At 40.6% G+C, this 21534-nt stretch overlaps 1 protein-coding gene across 1 annotated transcript in view; it reads left to right on the forward strand.

The window, feature by feature from the left end:
* Positions 1–21534, forward strand: part of DMC1 (DNA meiotic recombinase 1) — a 48725-nt gene that overhangs the window by 13766 nt on the left and 13425 nt on the right. The window contains exons 5-11 of the mRNA XM_007975763.3: positions 634–686; positions 2984–3025; positions 5361–5433; positions 15777–15868; positions 16895–16968; positions 17098–17212; positions 18218–18278. Of these exons, the coding sequence (XP_007973954.2) occupies positions 634–686; positions 2984–3025; positions 5361–5433; positions 15777–15868; positions 16895–16968; positions 17098–17212; positions 18218–18278 (510 nt within the window). The remainder of the gene's footprint in view (positions 1–633; positions 687–2983; positions 3026–5360; positions 5434–15776; positions 15869–16894; positions 16969–17097; positions 17213–18217; positions 18279–21534) is intronic.

Consider the following 21534-nt stretch of genomic DNA (forward strand, 5'->3'; position numbering starts at 1 on the left):
TACTAAAAATACAAAAATTAGCCGGGCGTGGTGGCAGGCACCTGTAATCCCAGCTACTTGTAAGGCTGAGGCAGGAGAATCTCTTGAACCTGGCAGGCGGAGGCTGCAGTGAGCCAAGATCATGCCACTGCACTCCAGCCTCGGTGACAGAGCAAGACTCCATCTCAAAAAATAATAGTAATAATAAATAATAATAACTAAGATGATCTGTAACTCAATTCGATTCTAAAGACTAGTAAGACACAAGGCCTTGCTAACACATTTACTATTTTTAAATTTTTTTCTTAAAAGAATTTTTTTATTATTATTTGTTAAGCCTACAGCATGCAGTATTCCCAGGCCCCATTCACTATTGAAGTAAGAACAATAGGGTTTATCATTTGTTTTGCTGATCCACTTGCCCGTACACAATAGAACCGGTGATCTGAGCAAGTGGCATGCTATTTGTTCAGCCAAGAATTGCTGTTCATGTTCTGTAGATAGATAGGTAGATGATAGAATAGATAGATAGATAGATAGATAGACAGATAGATAGAAAGATAGATAGGAAGGATACTAATGATATGAATACTTTCTCCTCCCTTAATATTTCTATTTCTGTTCCTGTTACTAATGCTTTCTTTCTATTTCCAGTAAGTTGCTAGGAGGTGGAATTGAAAGCATGGCAATTACAGAAGCTTTTGGAGGTAGGTAGAACCATAATATTTTGTTAAATGAAATTTTATACACACACACACACATCTATGTGTATACATACACATATAATTAAATAAACAACCAATAATGTAACTATTTTGGAAATTATAAAATCTCAGTTATCATAATATGAGATCATTCTGTACTGCAACGAAAATATATACCAACATTAACAGATGGTTCTTATCGACACTTTTCATCTTTTGTGATTCTTATAGAAGATAATAGATTTTTTTTTTTTTTTTTTTGAGATGGCATCTCGCTGTGTCGCCCAGGCTGGAGTACAGTGGTGCGATCTTGGCTCACTGCAAGCTCCGCCTCCTGGGTTCACGCCATTCTCCTGCCTCAGCCTCCCGAGTAGCTGGGACTACAGGCGCGCACCACCACGCCCGGCTAATTTTTTTGTGTTTTTAGTAGAGATGGGGTTTCACTGTGTTAGTCAGGATGGTCTTGATCTCCTGACCTCATGATCCACCCGCCTCGGCCTCCCAAAGTGCTGGGATTACAGGCGTGAGCCACTGAGCCGATAATATATTTTTTTCACTTATTTGTTCAAAACGTAATTGAATAATGAGGCTGATTTTATTTATAGGCTATAATGTTCCATGAACATAGAGACTAGATTCTCTCTTCCCTGATTATATCTTCTATTTTTTAAAAAAAAATAATAGATACAAGGTCTCGTTATGTTGCCCAAGATGCTCTTGAACTCCTGGACTCAAGCATTCCTTCCACCTTGAGCTCCCAAAGTACTGGGATTACAGGCGTGAGCCACTGCACCTATCCTATTGTCTATTTTTAAAAAGCAATTCACGCATAGCTACACTGTGTGTCACATCTGGGAATTCCAGTATTTGCTATCCTTGGATAAGTAAATCTGTTTTTTGTTGTTTTTTTCTGTTGACTTGGGCACTAAATCTGGTTTTCATTATTTCTGTTGACTCAATCTTAGTGGCTTACCTTCTTCTGTATTTATTGGTGTTTCTGAGCTTATTGTTTGATTTTAATCTATGAGAGTTCAGTGGACCTGGACTGGTAAGTAGGAAAGTTTTCCTCCAGAAAGAATTTGCTTTTGCTGATAACTAGGGGATGGCACCAATTTGAGACTACTTCAGCTCCCCTTTGAGAACCTCAGTTCAGTAGGGGAGCCCCAGGCTTTCTTTCCTGTGGTAGGGTATTTTATTTTATTTATTTATTTATTTGGAGATGGAGTCTTGCTCTGTCTCCCAGGCTGGAGTGCAGTGGTGCCATTTCGACTCACTACAACCTCTGCCTCCTGGGTTCAAGCAATTCTGCCTCAGCTTCCTGAGTAACTGGGATTACAGGCACCTGCCACCATGCCTGGCTAATTTTTTTTTTTTTTTTTTTTTTGGAGGTGGAGTCTCGCTCTGTCGCCCAGGCTGGAATGCAGTGGCCTGATCTCGGCTCACTGCAACCTCTGCCTCCTAGGTTCAAGCAGTTCTCCTGCCTCAGCCTCCCAAGTAGCTGGGACTACAGGTGCACGCCACCACACCCAGGTAATTATTTATGTTTTACTAGAGATGGCGTTTTACCATGTTGCCTAGGCTGGTCTTAAACTCCTGAGTTCATGCAGTCTGCCTGCCTTGGCCTCCCAAAGTGCTAGGATTACAGGCATGAGCCACTGTGCCCAGCTAATTGTTTTATATTTGGTAGAGATGGGGTTTGCCAGGCTGGTCTCGAATTCCTGACCCCAAGTGATCCATTCATCTCATCCTCCCAAAGTGCTGGGATTACAGGTGTGAGTCACTGCACTTTACCCCATGTGGTAGGGTCTTAAACTTTAATTTATACAACTAAGGAAAACTTGGTTTAAATTAATTTATATTAAACAAATACAGGCTCACGCCTGTAATCCCAGCACTTTGGGAGGCTGAGGTGGGCGGATCACCTGAGTTCAGGAGTTTGAGACCAGCCTGGCCAATATGTTGAAACCCCATCTCTACTAAAAATACAAAAACTATGCAGGCGTGGTGGCAGGCACCTGTAATCCCAGCTACTCAGGAAGCTGAGTCAGGAGAATCGCTTGAACCCGGGAGGCGGAGGTTGCAGTGAGCCAAGATCGTGCCACTGCACTCCAGCCTGAGTGACAGAGCGAGACTCTGTCTCAAAAAAAAATAAATAAATAACACCCGAGATACTTTATAAGTAAGATGTGTCAGTTGGAAAAGAAAAAGAAAACAGTAATACTCTGAGGCCATGTTTTATTCTTTATGAAAATATCTAGAAATTATGCATTTTTTAAAACTTTTTTTTCTGTATTTCACAGAATTTCGTACTGGAAAAACCCAGCTCTCTCATACCCTCTGTGGTAAGGATATATAACAACAATAACAATAATAATCATAGCTATTATTTATCAAACATCTACTATGTGCCTGATACTCTAAATAATCTCATATAATCTGAACATACTTGCAAGGAAACTAAAACACAGGCAGATTAAGTAAACTGCCCGTGGTTATACAGCTGGTCTTTGAATGTGTGATCCTTGAGGTGATGTATTTGCTACACTATGAACACCTGAGTAGAAATAGAGAGACGTTGAATGGGTATATGAATGTGTTGGTGAGGAGTCCACTGTCTCAATTTTTCCCATTCCATCTTTTCTATATCTTTTTTAGAAGAGTGACACAAAATCTATTGAGTCCTAGAATCTTTCACTTTCCATGGTGTAAAGTTGGCCCTAAGAGAGACTTAAAAACAAAATTGTTTTAAACAAAATAACCAAAGGTATCTCCTTTTCCACAAATACACTACTGTGCATTTCTTTGGGCTGTGGAGAAGGAACTTGGCAAAGTGGTTAAGAAAGGAGTTCTGGAATCAAAATGCCTGACTTCAGTCCTGGTTCTATCACTAGTAGCTGTGTGACCTTGGGCAAGTTACTCTACTTCTCTAATTTCCCCCACCAATAAAATTCAAATAATGATAGTGCCAAATCTTAGGATTGTTTTGAAAAGTAAATGAAATAATGTATATACCTGGTATAAAGTAGCTCCTTAATGTTAACTACTACTACATAAAAAGTGATTGCAGTTGAGCATGGTGGCTCACACCTGTAATCCCAGCACTTTGGGAGGCCAAGGCAGGAGGATCTCCTGAAGTCAGGAGTTTGAGGCTGAGGCAGTAGGATCTCCCGAAGTCAGGAGTTTGAGACCAGCCTGGTCAACATGGTGAAACCCCGTCTCTACCAAAAAATACAAAAATTAGCTGGGCCTGGTTGCACGTGCCTGTAATCCCAGCTACTGGGGAGGCTGAGGTGGGAGAATCACTTGAACCTGGGAGGTGGAGGGTGCAGTGGGCCAAGATCGTGCCACTGCATTCCAGCCTGGGTGACAAAGTGAGATCTGTCTCAAAAAAAAAAAAGTAAATGCATTTTAAAAATTTGACATACATTAATTGAAAGGTAACTTAAATTGGTTACATAGCATAAATTATAGTTGTGACTATTTCTTTTTTTTTTTTTTTTTTTGAGACAGAGTCTCGCTCTGTCACCCAGGCTGGAGTGCAGTGGGGTGATCTCGGCTCACTGCAACCTCCGCCTCCCGGGTTCAAGCAATTCTCCTGCCTTAGCCTCCTGAGTAGCTGGGATTACAGGCATGCACCACCATACCTGGCTTTTTAAAATTTTTTTGTATTTTCAGTAGAGACGGGGTTTCACCATGCCTATTTGTGACTATTTCTTTCTTTCTTTCTTTTCTTTTTTTTTTTTTTTGAGACGGAGTCTTGCTCTGTCACCCAGGCTAGAGTGCAGTGGCATGATCTCAGCTCACTGCAACCTCTGCCTCCCGAGTTCAAGCAATTCTCCTGCCTCAGCCTCCAGAGTAGCTGGGATTATAGGCATGCACCACCACACCCGGCTAATTTTTGTATTTTTAGTAGAGACAGGGTTTCACCATGTTGGTCAGGCTGGTCTCGAACCCTTGACCTCAAATGATCCACCCACCTTGGCCTCCCAAAGTGCTGGGATTACAGTCACGAGCCACCACGCCCGGCCATATTTGTGACTATTTCTTGTAGAAAGAAAGTTAGTAGGTCGGGCATGGTGGCTCAAGCCTGTAATACCAGCACTTTGGGAGGCCAAGGTGGGCAGATCACGCGGTCAGGAGATTGAGACTATACTGGCCAACATGGTGAAACCCCATCTCTACTAAAAGTACAAAAATTAGCTGGGCGTGGCAGCGCGTACCTGTAGACCCAGCTGCTTGGGAAGCTGAGGCAGGAGAATTGCTTGAACCCGGGAGGCGGAGATTGCAGTGAGCCGAGATTGCGCCACTGCACTCCAACCTGGCAACAGAGCTAGACTCCATCTCAAAAAAAAAAAAAGAAAAGAAAAATTAAAAAAGAAAGTTAGTAATATTTAAATTTTATTTCCATTCTTTGGGAGAACTAACTTTCACGAATATCTTCCATTGTGAAAGATAGTGAAATTATTTGTAGAATTACGGCTATGCTGGCAGAATACTTATAATTTCACCACTGGTTAAGTAATATGAAAATATAACATGTTGTTTAGAAACGAAAGGATCATGACTCTTTGTAAAATGTACTAAAGAGTTGCAACAGCAGATTCCATGTGTATTTATATAGTCATTTGTACAAAGTTTATTCACTCTTATTAATATAAATTTTTAATTGCTTCCTAGTGACAGCTCAACTTCCAGGAGCTGGTGGCTACCCAGGAGGAAAGATTATCTTCATTGATACAGAAAATACTTTGTAACCTTTTTATTTAAAGTTGCTAACATAATATTGTGATATAGGAATATTACCACTAAAGAGTTTGTCTGAGATATACCATCTTTGTAGTCATCCAGTAAACCAGTAGTAATGAGACAAACTAAAGGGAAAACAATTACTGGTTAAGTTCTCAAATCACTTTTTATTTAATGAGGTTTCACTTCTTCATATGGGTTTATGAGACAAAACAAATACATGAGAGGAAATTATGTCATCTTCATTTTGAATTCTCTTACTTCTCTAAAGATTTTGCTCAATAGTTAGAAGTTTTTTGTTTCTTTGTTTTGAGACGTAGTCTCTCTCTGTCGCCTAGGCTGGGGTCCAGTGGGGCGATCTCGGCTCACTGCAACCTCCATCTCTCGGGTTTAAGCAATTCTCCTGCCTCAGCCTACCGAGTAGCTGGGATTACAGGTATGTGCCACCACACCTGGCTAATTTTTTTGTATTTTTAGTAGAGATGGGGTTTTGCCATGTTGGCCAGGCTGGTCTGGAACCCCTGACCTCAGGTGATCTGCCCGCCTTGGCCTCCCACAGTGCTGGGATTACAGGGGTGAGCCACTGCGCCTGGCTGAAAGATTATTGACTCACTGAAAGTCATGGTCTCAAATGAAGGGAAAGGTGTGAAGGGGGTGAAAGTTCATAAGGAAAACAGGCAGAACCTGTTTGGGTTACAGAAAGAATTGCAGTTTAATTAAAGTGTAAGGTATTCCAGGATATGGGCTAGAAAGATGATTGGGATCTTAGACATGAAAGGCTTTGAAACAAGATGGTGGGTGTAAATTGGATACTTTAGCAATATTCTAGGCAAGTAATGAAAACTTGATCTAGATTGGAAGTGGTAAGAATAAAAAGAAAAGTAAAAGAAGTATTAGAGAGGAAAATTGATAGGACTTGATGGCTATAGGTGGTAGACAAAGGAAAGAGAGGTTTGAGAAATCGCTCAGGTTTTTTGTCTAGATACTGGGAGAATAGTTATGCAATGCTAACAATAGAACTGGAAAGATCATGTTTCAGAGAAAAGGTGATGTTTCATTTTAATATACTAATTTTACTTTTTTTTTTTTTTGAGACAGAGTCTTTCTCCATCACCCAGGCTGAAATGCAGTGGTGCAGTCTCGACTCACTGCAACCTCAGCTTCCCAAGTAGCTAAGTTTACAAATGTGCACCACCACACCTGCTTAATTTTTGTGTTTTTAGTAGAGATGGAGTTTCGCCATGTTGGCCAGGATGGTTTCGAACTCCTGACCTCAAGTGATCCACCCACCTTGGCCTCCCAAAGTGCTGGAATTACAGGTGTGAGCCATCACGCCGGGCCTAATTTTTTTTCTTTTTTTGAGACAAGGTCTTGCTCTGTTCCCCAGACTGGAGTGCAGTGGCCCAATTACAGTCATTGCAGACTCGAACTCCCAGGGTCAAGTGATCCTCCCACTTCAGCCTTCTGAGTAGCTGGAACTACAGACACACACCACCACACCTGGCTAATTTTTTTTTTAAGTTTTTTGTAGAGACCAGGTTTCACCAGGTTGCCCAGGGTGATCTCCAACTCCTGGGCTCAAGCGATCTGCCTACCTTGGCCTCCCAAAGTACTGAGATTACAGGCATGAGCCACTGCACCCAGCCGTCATTTTAATGTATTGAATATGATATACATGAGGATATCCAGATGGCAGCTGGAAATATTGAATTCAGCTTGAGAAAGGGGTAGGCCCAGAGATATGGACGAATTAACCAAGTGGGAAAGAGAACTTATAGAGAGAGAAGAGAGGAGAATGGAGAACATAACTTTGAGGTATGTTTATATTTAGGAAGAGGACTAAAATGAGGAATCCAGAGACAGAGGAAGTAGAAGGAAATCTGGTTGTAAAAGTCAAGCAAAAGGAAAGTTTCAAGACAAAAAGAGTTGTCAGCAATGTTACACACACATGGATTTTAAGGATAGAGCCTAAGAAAGATCACTGAAGTTCAAAATTAGGTGTTCAAGCAAACATTTGCCGTAGGGTGAGGTGATAGAAGCTTTATGTAAATAAACAATAAGGGAGGGAGGCAGTATGAAATTGACCAATGAAAGGAAGACGGCTTGGCATAGTGGCTCACACCTGTAATCCCAGCACTTTGGGAGGCCGAGGCAGGTGAATCACCTGAGGTCAGGAGTTCGAGACCAACCTGATCAACATGGAGAAACCCTGTCTCTACTAAAAATACAAAATTAGCCAGGCGTGGTGGCACATGCCTGTAATCCCAGCTACTCAGGAGGCTGAGGCAGGAGAATCACTTGAACCGGGAGGCGGAGGTTGTGGTGAGCCAAGATCGTGCCATTGCACTCCAGCCTGGGCAACAAGAGCAAAACTCCATCTCAATAAAAAAGAAAGGAAGAAAAAATATACTAGTTTGAGGAGGTATTCAGAGGAAATTATTTTTAATAACAAAGAAGACCTATGCACGTTTGTAAGGCCATTCACAGTGAAGCCCCAGCCTGCCTCTCCAAGCTCATTACTCACCATTGTCACTATTAGAGGCAAAGAGATGAATCCGTTTTAGTCCATCCCATTGCCTGTAAACATGCTTTGTTATCAAAATTTGCACATACGTCTGGTCTTTCTCCAGTAATCCCAGAACTTCAGGAGGCCAAGGCAGGAGGATCACTTGAGGCCAGGAATTCACAGACTAGCCTGGGCAACATAGTGTCTCTACGAAAAAAATTTTAAATTAGCCGTGTGTGGTGGCTATAAATCCCAGCTACTTGGAAGGCTGAGGCAGGAGGATCATTTGAGGCCAGGAGTTCATGATTCACCTGGGCAACATAGCAAGACTCTGTCTCTACCAAAAGAAAAAAAAATCTAAAAACATTGTACATCAGCAGTTATTTAGATTTAACTATAAAGATTTTTGTTTTCTTTGTTCATTGTGGTTTCTTGCATCCCAAATGTTACTCTTTCCTGTATTTTTGTTTTGCTATAATATTTAAGTATTTCTTTCAGAAATATAATCCAGGTGGTAAACCTTGAACCTTAGTATGTCTGAAAGTGCCTTTATTTTGCTCTTACTTTTGGCTGTTAATTTGGCTGGTCACAGAGAACTTTGCATGGTATATTTCTATCTTCTTGGGTATTTGCTCCTTGCATCCCCATCTCACAGTCTTTCTGAATCATACAAATCATTTAAGGCTCTCATTTCAAGGTCTGCTTTTTCTAATCTTCCCTAATAACTCAATTTAGAAAATATTGTCCTTCTTGACCTATTATAGAATTTACTATCTAAAATACTCACTTCGAAAACAAAACAGAGAACTGTTTGCAGAAGTCCCTTTTCAGAAATGCCAGGCATGAGAAGACTCTGAAAGAGCCTTTTAACTTGGGGAAGGAGGGTGAAATGTTGTATAGGGCTTTAACAGGGGGCTCAGCTGGAGTTCAGCCGGTTTCAGAAACAATTGATTAAGGATGATTCTCCTCTCAGAGAGGAAAGAATTGTTCTTGCAGATTAGCAGCCACTGTTTGGGCAATTTGGATTTTTTTTTTTTTCCAAGACAGAGTTTCACTCTTGTTGCCCAGGCCAATGACACGATCTTGGCTCACCACAACCTCCACCTCCCGGGTTCAGGCGATTCTCCTGCCTCAGCCTTCCGAGTAGCTGCAATTGCAGGTGCACGCTACCATGCCCCGCTAATTTTGTATTTTTAGTAGAGACAGGGTTTCTCCGTGTTGGTCAGGCTGGTATAGAACTCCTGACTTCAGGTGATCCACCCACCTCAGCCTCCCAAAGTGCTGGGATTACAGGCGTGAGTCGCCATGCCTGGCCTGCAATTGGATTTTATTAAGAACAATAGGAATAGTTAGGAGTTAAGTCATATGCAAGAGAGAGTGGAGAAGAACAGCTGGATGGGAGTGCAGGGCACTGTGGCAAGGGCCATATCGGAATGTTCTCATTCTTTGGGTGTCTCATACTTACACTGCTGTCTCTTTATATTTTTCTTTTTATATGTTTAAATTTTGCCTCCTTAATTATGTTTTAAATTTACCTAGGGCATAGGTTGTCTTAGGACTCTTATATCCTCCATAATGCTTTACCTTGGTAATTGGTTGATATGGTAATTAACTCCATATGATAATTGGTTAATAAATATTTATAAACGATCTGAACTTCCCTTCAGCATAAGCCCAAGTTTTTTCATTTTAAATTGTTTTGTTTTGTTTTGTTTTTGAGACAGGGACTTGCTCTGTCGCTCAGGCTGGAGTGCAGTGACATGATCATGGATCACTGCTGCCCTCGACATCCAGGACTCAAGTGATCCTCCCACCTCAGCCTCCCAAGTAACTGGGACTACAGGCATGTGCCACCATGCCCAGCTAATTTTTGTATCTTTTTGGTAGAGACAGGGTCTCACCATGTTGCCCAGGTTTGTCTCTAACTCCTCAGCTCTAGTGATCCTCTCACCTGGGCTTCCCAAAGTGCTGGGATTATAGGCATAATCCACCATGCCTGGTTTTGTTTTTCCCTGTCTTTTTTATAAAAGCCATATTAACTGGGGTGAGATGATGTTTCATTGTAGTTTTGATTTGCATTTCTCTGATGATCAATGACATTGAGCACCTTTTCATATAGCTATTTGCCGTTTGTATATCTTCTGTGAACCCAGAAAATCTGAAACAGGTCTCAGATAGTTTAGAAAGTTTATTTTGTGGCCGGGTGCAGTGGCTCACACCTGTAATCCCAGCACTTTGGGAGGCCAAGGTGGGCAGATCACAAGGTCAGGAGATCGAGACCATCCTGGCCACCATGGTGAAACCCTGTCTCTACTAAAATACAAAAAAAAAAAAAAAAAAAAAAAATTAGCCGGGAATGGTGGCATGTGCCTGTAGTCCCAGCTACTCAGGAGGCTGAGGCAGGATTTTGTAATCACTTGATCCCAGGAGAGGGAGGTTGCAGTGAGCCGAGATTGTGCCACTGGACTTCAGCCTGGCAACAGAGCAAGAATCCATCTCAAAAAAAAAAAAAAAAAAAAAAGAAAGTTTATTTTGCCAAGGTTGAGGATGCACCCATGACACAGCCTCAGGAAGTCCTGACGACATGTGCCCAAGGTGGTTGGGGCACAGCTTGGTTCTACACATTTTAGGGAGACATGAGACATCTATCAGTATATGTAAGAAGAACAATGGTTCAGTCTGGAAAGGTGGGACAACTTGGAGCAAAGACAGGAAGACTCTAAGCAAAGTGGGGAGTGGGCTTCCATGTCACAGATAGGTGAGACACAAATGGTTGCATTCTTTTGAGTTTCTGATTAGCCTTTCCAAAGGAGGCAATCAGATATGCATCTAAGTGAGCAGAGGAGTGACTTTGAATAGAATGAAAGGCAGGTTTGCCATAAGCAGTTTCCAGTTTGAGTTTTCCTTAGTGATTTTGGGGACCCAAGATATTTTCCTTTCACACTTCTTTTGAGAAATGCTTTTCAGATATTTTGCCCATTTTTAAATAAGATTATTAAATTTTTTTCCCTACAGAGAGTTGTTTGAACTTTTTATATATCCTGGTTATTAATCCCTTGTCAGATGGATAATTTGGAAATATTTTCTCAGCAAGGCAATTTTACTTCTATAAAAGGGTGTGACTCACTGATGAAGCAATGGTGAGAGCACACCTGAACAAGGGAGGGGAAGGGGTTTTTATTCCTGACTCAGATAGCCCCTACTGCTGTGTCATTCCCCTGTTGGCTAAGATTGGACTGCACAGTCTAAGCGAATTCCTATTGGCTATTGTTTTTTTGTTTTGTTTTGTTTTGAGACGGAGTCTCACTTTGTCGCCCAGGCTGGAGTGCAGTGGCACGATCTCCACTCAGTGCAAGCTCCGCCTCCCGGGTTCACTCTATTCTCCTGCCTCAGCCTCCCATGTAGCTGGGACTACAGGCACCCGCCATCACGCCCAGCTAATTTTTGTATTTTTAGTAGAGACAGGGTTTCACTGTGTTAGCCAGGATGGTCTCAATCTCCTGACCTCGTGATCCGCCCGTCTCGGCCTCCCAAAGTGCTGGGATTACAGGCGTGAGCCACCATGCCCGGCCCCAATTGGCTATTTTAAAGAGAGCAGGGGTATGAGTCGGAGTGGTGGAGTGAGTAGTTTGGCGGGAAGGATGGTTAGGAACAGGTGACTAAAGGTGATTCACGCCAGAGCAGGTGACCAGGGGTGACTCAGGACAGAACAGATGACATGGGGAACTGATGTGAACTACTGATTAGAACTGGTGGAAAAGGTTGTTTACTGAAACTAGGAGCAAGAAAGCGAGAAGAACAAGGCAGTTAAACTTTAAAATGGAGAACAAAGAACAGGGGAGCTGAACATACTGATACATCGGTTCCTTGGAGAGGATCTCAAAGCTCATTGTACTTAACAATTTACAGGCTAAAACCTTTCAAGAGGAATTTATTATATCCACAGTTGCCTGTGCTTGTGTAGTATTACTCAAGAAATCTTTCTTTACCCAGTCCAATGTCCTATAGAGTTTCCCCAATGCTTCCTTTTAGTAGTTTCGTAGTTCAAGGTCTTAGATTTAAGTCTTTAATCCATTTTTATTTGATTTTTGTATATGATGAGAGATAGATGTCTAATTTCATTCATCTGCATATGAATATCCCATTTTCCCAGCACCATTTACTGAAGAGACTGTCCTTTCTCCAGTGTTATTGGCACCTTTGTCGAAAATGAGTTCACTGTAGGTGTTTGGATTTGTCTCTGGGTGTTATCCTCTGTTCCATTGGTCTATGTGTCCGTTTTTATGCCCATACCATGTTGTTTTGGATACTATAGCTCTATAGTATAATTTGAAGTCAAGTTATGTGATTCCTTTAGTTTTGTTCTTTTTGCTCAAGATAGCTTTGGCTATTCTGGGTCTTTTGCGATTCCATATAAATTTTGGGATTGTTTTTCTATTTTGCTGAAGAATGTCATTGGTATTTTGATAGGAATTGCATTGACTCTGTAAATTGCTTTGCATAGTATGGACAGTTTAACAGTATTGATTCTTCCAACTCATGAACATGGAATATCTTTCTGGTTTTTGTGTGTCCTCTTCAATTTGTTTCATCAATGTTTTATAGTTTTCATTGTAGAGATCCTTCACTTCTTTGGTTAAGTTAATTTCTAGGTATTTAATTTTATTCATAGCTATCGTAAATGGGATTAATTTTTAAATTTCTTTTTCAGATTGTTCCCTGTTGGTATTTAGAAATTCTAATGATTTTTGTATGTTGATTTTGTATCCTGCAACTTTACTAAATTTGTTTATCAGTTCTAACAGTTTTTTGGTGAAGTCTGGATTTTTCCAAATATAAGATCTTATTATAGGCAAACAAGGATAATTTGACTTCTTCCTTTTCGATCTGGATGCCCTTTATTTATTTCTCTTGTCTGATTGCTCTAGCTAGGACTTCAAGTACTATGTTGAATAACAGTGATGAAAGTGGGCATACTTGTTCCAGATCTTAGAGGAAAGACTTTCAGTTTTTTCCCATCCAGTATGATACTAGCTGTGGGTCTGTTGTATATGGCTTTTATGTTGGGTTATGTTCCTTCTATGCCCAATTTTTTGAGGTTTTTTTTTTAATCATAAAGGAATGTTGAATTTTATCAAATGCTTTTTTCAGCATCAATTGAAATGATCATATGTTTTTTGTCCATTCTGTTGATATGATATATCACATTGATTTGTGTATGTTGAACCATCTTTGCATCCCTGAGATGAATCCCAATTGGTCATGATGAATGATCTGTTTAATGTATTGTTGAATTGGTTTGCTAGTATTTTGTTGAGGATTTAAGCCCAATTTTTATACCCCTGTTCACATTGTTCTCAGACCAAACTGAGGATCAGGCTGCTTATTCTTGTGGCCCGATGATGAGATGCAGATGAACTGGGAAAGGAGGGAGTTTTTGTTTCTGTAACTGTTTACAGGGAGAAGACCTGGAAAATAACATCAGACCAACTCAAAATTACAAAGTCTTCCCGAGCTTATATACCTTCTCAGCTATATATTTACTTGTGAGTGTGCATTCATCTAAAGACATAGTCACTTTGGGAGGCCAAGGTGGGTGGATCACTTGAAGTCAGGAGTTGAAGACCATCCTGGCCAACATGGCGAAACCTTGTCTCTACTAAAAATACAAAAATAAGCCGGGCATTGTGGCACACGCCTATGGTCCCAGCTAGTCAGGATGCTGAGGCAAGAGAATCACTTGAACCTAGGAGGCAGAGGTTGCAGTTAGCCGAGATTGTGCCACTAGACTCCAGCCTGAGCAACAGAGCGAGACTCTATCTCAAAAAAATAAAATAAAATTTGTAAAAAAGATATAAGTGATTAACTTCTTTTAATCTATAACTAAGATCTGAATCCTAAAGACCTTCCTCTGGAGCCTCAGTAAATTTACTTAATCTAAATGGGTCCAGGTGCTGGAGTGATTACCCTTATCTTGTCTCCTGCTAAATCATGGAGGTTTGGGGAGTTCCTTCAGACCCCCAATAACTTGTTTATGGAGACCTGGGGAGTTCTTCAGACCCCCAATAAAACTCATTTAATCCTAAACAGGTACTGTTAAGAATTCCTTCGTTAACTTGTCATGCTTCAAGACCCAGGAAAGGCCTGGGCAAAACTCTTGGTGGGCTTTTGTTACGTTCCAGCCTTTGTATAAGGGCACTTTGAACTTTTAGTATTTAACTTAACCACTCAGTCAGTGCTGAAACAGTTGTTATGGAGGCCTGCATTAGTAAGACCTGGCCTGCCACAACATAGTGTCTGGGATTTGTAGAAGCTGACATGATGAAAATGTTTTTATTGACTCTTCTAATTCCCTGTCTTTAACTTGTCCACCAAAAACATCTACTGGGTATACTCAATAGCAATGGAAGATTTTTGTGGCTGTTACCAAAGCTCTAACAACAAGAACATATCTAGTGCATTAGGCTATAAATGACTGGGATATCCTAACGACAATTCAACTAAACAGTTATTAAATTAATTGCAAACATCACAAATAAGATTATAAATAGTCCTTGATTTACAGTTACTTATACTGGGATCAGTGTTATGTAAACTCTATAAACAAAGTGAAATAAGGTCACAAACATGCATTTAATTTTACCTCATTTGACTTCAGACATATTGTTGGGATCACCAAAGACCTAAAAAAGCATGTTTATTACTCCTTTATAGTTTATAGATAGAAGTGATTATTAGCTTCTTCCAAAATACCTTTGCAGGTGCACTTAGTTTGCTTCCCTATGAATTTGATAATTTCAGAAAGCTAACAACTCCTGGCTAGGCATGGTGGCTCATGCCTGTAATCCTAGCACTTTGGAAGGCCGAGGCAGGCAGATCGCTTGAGGTCAGGAGTTCGAAACCAGCCTGGCCAACATGGCAAAACCCCGTCTCCACTAAAAATACAAAAATTAGCTAGATATGATGGCTTACGCCTGTAATCACAGCTACTCAGGAGACTGAAGGAGGAGAATTGCTTGAACCCAGGAGGCAGAGGTTACCGTGAGCTGACATCATGCTACTGCACTCCAGCCTGGGCAACAGAGTGAGACTTCATCTCAAAAAAAAAAAAAAGCTAACAATTCCTTTAGAAGAAAGTAGATTTTAAACTCTGTATACTTTCCAGGTAAGATTTGAAAAGAAAAAGAAAACCTGTGCAAACAAAACCCTTTGGTCGATATTTCTCTTCTGGACCCTTGAAGTTACCTTTTTGACCCTTTGGTTCATGTAGTCACATTTATCATTTAACAACACGTGATTAATGATATAATAAACTATTTCATATTGAGCAAATGAGGGTTTTGAAGAGAGTGAATTAATCTACTTTGCAGTTACTGAATTATAATTCAGTGATATTGTCTATTATAGGTCTATTATCTATTGTAGATCTGAGAACAAAAAGACTCACAAAGCTTAGTTTCCAGTTTTTCTCTTGTAACTGATTTGCTGCATAAGCTCAAGTCATTTGCCTAATCTGTTTGCCAGTGCCCTATGTTGTAAAATGTAAAATAGGCCATAAAAACTAGCTTCCAAGGTTATTGTAAAGATTTGATCATTTAATAGTTAAATTCATTACTGCCCCACATTTCTATGACCATTATCACTACCTATGGTAAGTTGAGGCACTTATGAAAAAACAAATCTTGTATAGACTTTAAATGGTTGCTAGCATCCTCTAGAATACCTTCACAGGTACATTGTTTGGCTTCTCTGTTAATTTATGTAAGATACTATGTTTTGTAGTGGTTGTCTAAGCTTTTTTATAATTGATTTATTGGATCCTTAATCTTGGCATACTCCAGCCGTCCAGATCGCCTTCGGGACATTGCTGATCGCTTCAATGTAGACCATGATGCAGTACTGGACAACGTACTTTATGCACGTGCATATACTAGTAAGAGCCCCATGCAGTTGGATGCTTGGGTCAATGTAAGGTTGGCAGCACTGATTTACTACTTGAGTGATATAACATTTTGATACTTTTTTTCTATTTTAATTTTCTCTAAATTAATTTACTCAGTCTATAAATTTTATCATCTGGTAGGTCCTTAGATAATAAAGTGCCCTTAAATTATTTATTATTCTTAGTCTTTGAAATGAAGAGTAACATTCTTTTTGGATAATGTAGCATTTGGTGTATATGCTAAGGCAGAATATGCAATAATTTTTTTTTTTTTTTTTGAGATGGAGTCTCACTCTGTCACTCAGGCTGAAGTGCAGTGGTGCAGTCTCGGCTCACTGCAACCTCCACTTCCCGGCTTCAAGCGATTCTCCTACCTTAGCCTCCCAAGTCGCTGGGATTACAGGCACGTGCCACCACACCCAGCTAATTTTTGTATATTATATATATTTTTTAAACTAGATAGAGTCTTGCTCTGTCACCCAGGCTGGAGCATAGTGGCGCAATCACTGCTCACTGCAGCCTCAGCCTCCCAGGTTCAAGCAATTCTCCTGCCTCAGCCTCCCGAGTAGCTGGGATCACTGGCGCCCACCACCATGCCCAGCTAATTTTTGTATTTTTCTTTTTTTAGTAGAGACAGGGTTTCACCATGTTGCCAGGCTGGTCTTGAACTCCTGACCTAATGATCCGCCTGCCTCGGCTTCCCAAAGTGCTGGGATTACAGGTATGAGCCACCGCGCCTGGCCTAATTTTCGTATTTTTTTAGTAGAGTCAAGGTTTCACCATGTTGGCCAGGCTGGTCTTGAACTCCTGACCTCAAGAAATCCACCCGCCTCGGCCTCCCAAAGTGTTGGGATTACAGGCGTGAGCCACCATGCCAGGCTGCGATAATATTTAATGAAGTAATAAATAAGAGAATCCTTCAAGGACTTTCTTTTGCCTGGCTCCCAAGAATATGAATGATCTTAGCCTCTGCTTCTTTCAACTTTTATAACATTTTCTCACTGCATTTCCCACCAGGTGAACATCAGATGGAGCTACTTGATTATGTAGCAGCAAAGTTCCATGAAGAAGCTGGCATCTTCAAACTATTGGTACAAGCTTTTAAATACTGCTTTCACAGAGCTATTTAGCGTAATATTTTTATTCTATTGATCTCTATTCAAATAACGTTTTCCTTCAATTTCCAAATGCATGTTTATTTTTACCTTAATCCTGTGTAGATTATCGATTCAATAATGGCACTTTTTCGAGTAGATTTCAGTGGCCGTGGAGAGTTGGCCGAACGGCAGCAAAAATTGGCCCAGATGTTGTCACGACTCCAAAAAATCTCAGAAGGTATATCTTTAAAATAAAATGGCATCTGTGACTATGCTTGTCAAGTATACTTTGCAGAGAAGCTTGGAATATAATGTCAGGAGGCAGTGGTTTTTGTTTTTTTTTTTTTTTTTAAATAAAATTACCTTCATGAGAATACAACTGTTTTTTTATTTTTTTTTTCTTTTTGAGGCAGTGTCTCGCATTGTTACCCAGGCTGGAGTGCAGTGGCACAATCTCGGCTCACTGCAACCTCCGCCTCCCAGGTTCAAGCGATTCTTCCTCCTTAGCCTCCTGAGTAGTTGGGATTATAGGCACCTGCCATCATGTCTGGCCAATTTTTTGTATTTTTAGTAGAGACGGGGTTTCACCACGTTGGCCAGGCTGGTCTCAAATTCCTGACCTCATGATCTGCCCACCTCAACCTCCAAAGTGCTGAGATTACAGGCATGAGCCACTGCGCCCAGCTTTACAACTGTTTTTTTAAACCAAAAATATTTATTCTAACCTTAATAATAATAATAACTTAAATAATTTTTGTTGTCAATGAAAAATAGGAATATGATGTTATTTATAAAATAAATTCATGATGCAATATTTCTAAACTCTAAAATCTAAATGATGAACTTTTAAATATCTATATGGCCTTTCTTGGCTCGCGCCTGTAATCCCAGCACTTTGGGAGGCCGAGGCGAGCAGATCACTTGAGGTCGGGAGTTCGGGAGTTCGAGACCAGCCTGACCAACATGGAGAAACCCCGTCTTTACTAAAAAACATAAAATTAGCCTGGTGTGGTGGCACATGCCTCTAATCCCAGCTACTCGGGAGGCTGAAGCAGGAGAATCACTTGAACCCAGGAGGCGGAGGTTGTGGTGAGCCAAGATCACGCCATTGCACTACAGCCTAGGCAACAAGAATGAAACTCCGTCTCCAAAAATAAATAAATAAATAAATAAATAATAATAATAATCAATATATATATATATAGCCTTTCTCATAGTTTTAAAATTTTATCTCTTGATACAGAATATAATGTGGCTGTTTTTGTGACCAATCAAATGACTGCCGATCCAGGAGCAACTATGACGTAAGCCCCAATATTCTACTTTTTATTTCACAGAGGTTAACATAAAGAAGGTTAAGGGTAAAACAGAAAATAATTTCAAGGCTGGGCACAGTGGCTCATGCCTGTAATCCCAGCACTTTAGCACACCAAGGCAGGCAGATCACGGGGTCAGGAGATTGAGACCAGCCTGACTAACATAATGAAACCCCATCTCTACTAAAAATACAAAAATTAGCCGGGTGTGGTGGCGCACACCTGTAATCCCAGCTACTCAGGAGGCTGAGGCAGAAGAATCACTTGAACGTGGGAGGCGGAGGTTGCAGTGAGCCAAGATCGTGCCATTGAACTCCTGCCTGGGCAACAGAGCAAGACTCCATCTCAAAAAAAAAAAAGAAAGAAAGAAAAGAATTTCAAAATCATTAGTCTTTATGTGGACACAAATATATCACAAATCACTTTATTGCCGGGCGCAGTGGCTCACGCCTGTAATCCCAACACTTTGGGAGGCTGAGATGGGTGGATTACCTGAGGTCAGGAGTTCGAGACCAGCCTGGCCAACATGGTGAAGCCTCATCTCTACTAAAAATACAAAAATTAGCTGGGCGTGGTAGCATGCACCTGTAATCCCAGGTATTCGGGAGGCTGAGGTGGGAGAATCACTTGAACCCAGGAGGCAGAGGTTGCAGTGAGCCAAGATCACGCCATTGCACTCCAGCTTGGGCAACAAAAGCAAAACTCCATCTCAAAAAAAAAAAAAAAAAAAAAACACTGTATTGCACAGCGTATATTACTTCATAATTGTAAATATCAATTGATATCCAGAATCTATTTTTCTCTAGTTCTTTATAGAATAAAGCGATACTTTAATCATTTTCAGCAGTACTTTGGGCTTCTCTTTGGTCTAGGGCTAAAGGGGTATGGGAGGACGATAAGAAATAGATCCTAGGAAAATAAAAACTAATATTGCAGCTTATCAGTGCAATAAAAACCATACATAAAAACAAAAAAGTCATCATTCTACAGGATATACATGAGATATATTTATCAGAGGCCCTATGGGAGAAGTCTCCTGTTTGAAGAAAAAGAACTTCAGTTCACATTAGGCATATTCAGAATTTGTTGAAGTGTTGTGCACATGACATAACCATCGATGGCTCTGAAACACCGCAGTGAATAGAAAGACACAGAGAGCTAAAGTAGGATAATAAAAATAGAAAAATCAAAGAAAGGTTTGTTGCCACCATAACAAATTTTGAGCATTATGTGTCTGAATAAGCAATCAAACTAATCCTAAATTCACACCACTGCACTCCAGCCTGGGAGACAGAGCAAGACTGTCTCAAACAAAGCAAAAAAAATCTAAATTCATGATAATGCTTTTTAAAAATGTTTTCTTTTTCTTTTTCTTTTTTCTTTTTTTTTTATGAGACAAAGTTTCACTCTGTCACCCAAGCTGCAATGCAGTGGCACCATCTCTGCTCACTGCAACCTCTGCCTCCCAGGCTCAGGTGATGCTCCTGCCTCAGCCTCCTGAGTAGCTGGAGGGTCACCACGCCTGGCTAATTTTTTAATTTTTAATAGAGACTGGGTTTCACCATGTTGGCCAGGCTGGTCTCAAACTCCTGACCTCAGGTGGTTCACCCACCTCAGCCTCCCAAAGTGCTGGGATTACAGGTGTGAGCCACCACGCCCAGCCTGTATATGTATTTTTTGTTGAGTCATTTGAGAAGTTTCTTCTGAACCACTGAAAATTATTGGCAGACATCATGACACTTCACCTCTTAATACTTCAGCATATCTCTTCTAAGAATGATGTTCTACATAGCCACAATACAATTATCACATTCAGAAATTCTAACACTGGCATAATAATGTTATCTAATATACAATTGTATTCAAGTGTCTCCAATTGCTCCAATAATGTCCTTTATAGTTGTTGGGGTTTTTTTGTTTTGCATTCAATTCAGGATCAATTAAAGAACATGCACTGCGTGTAACTGTCATGTCTCTTTAGTCTCCTTTAATCAGAACAGCTCTTCAAACTTTGTTAGACTTTTTTTTTTTTTTTGAGACGGAGTCTCACTCTGTTGCCCAGGCTGGAGTGCAGTGGCCAGATCTCAGCACTGCAAACTCCGCCTCCCGGGTTTACGCCATTCTCCTGCCTCAGCCTCCCGAGTAGCTGGGACTACAGATGCCCACCACCTCGCCCAGCTAGTTTTTTGTATTTTTTAGTAGAGACGGGGTTTCACCATGTTAGCCAGGATGGTCTCAATCTCCTGACCTCGTGATCCGCCTGTCTCGGCCTCCCAAAGTGCTGGGATTACAGGCTTGAGCCACCGTGCCCGGCCACTTTGTTAGACTCTTGTGGCACTGACATTTTTGTAGAACACAGGCTGTTTTGCAATGTCCCTCAATTTGAAGTTGATTTTTTTCTTCATTATTTAAAATGTTAAACATTTTGACAGGAAAACTACATAAGCAATATTAAGCCCTTCTCAGTATATCATATCAGGAGGCACATGATGGCAGTTTGTCCCATTATTAGTGATATTAATTCTGATCATATGATTAAAATGATATTCACATGAGGTCTCCATTGTAAAAGAAAATTACAAAAATTCTGTTTTGCATTTAATTAGTAATTTGTGGGGTGATAATTTGAGACTGTGTAAATATCTTGCTCTGCAATCAGCTTTCATGTATTTATATTAGCATCCATTGAAGAATCTTGCCAAATTAGAATAAATTAATTATTACTCTGATGGTTGCAATACAAAGTGCTATTACTTTAAAACAGAAGCAGTACATCGTGTGGTAGCAGATTAAATGAATCATTGACATATATATATATAAAAAGATATTTGATATGCTGGAGTAAATTCTGTAAATTGTATTGAAATGAATGTGTCTCTCTTTAGGCATTTTCCAAACTTACCCTTAACCTTTTGCTTAATCTTTTGCAGTTTGATATCTATCTATCACTTTTCAAGGCCCCTTTTTTTTTTTTTTTTTGAGACGGAGTCTCGCTCTGTCACTCAGGCTGGAGTGCAATGGCACGATCTCGGCTCACTGCAAGCTCCGCCTCCCGGGTTCACGTCATTCTCTCACCTCAGCCTCCCTAGTAGCTGGAACTACAGGTGCCCGCCACCGCGCCCGGCCAATTTTTTGTGTTTTTAGTAGAGACGGGGTTTCACCGAGTTAGCCAGGATAGTCTCAATCTCCTGACCTCGTGATCCGTCCACCTTAGCCTCCCAAAGTGCTGGGATTACAAGCATAA

The sequence above is a fragment of the Chlorocebus sabaeus genome, chromosome 19 (genome assembly GCF_047675955.1).
Source record: "Chlorocebus sabaeus isolate Y175 chromosome 19, mChlSab1.0.hap1, whole genome shotgun sequence".
Taxonomy (NCBI): domain Eukaryota; kingdom Metazoa; phylum Chordata; class Mammalia; order Primates; family Cercopithecidae; genus Chlorocebus; species Chlorocebus sabaeus.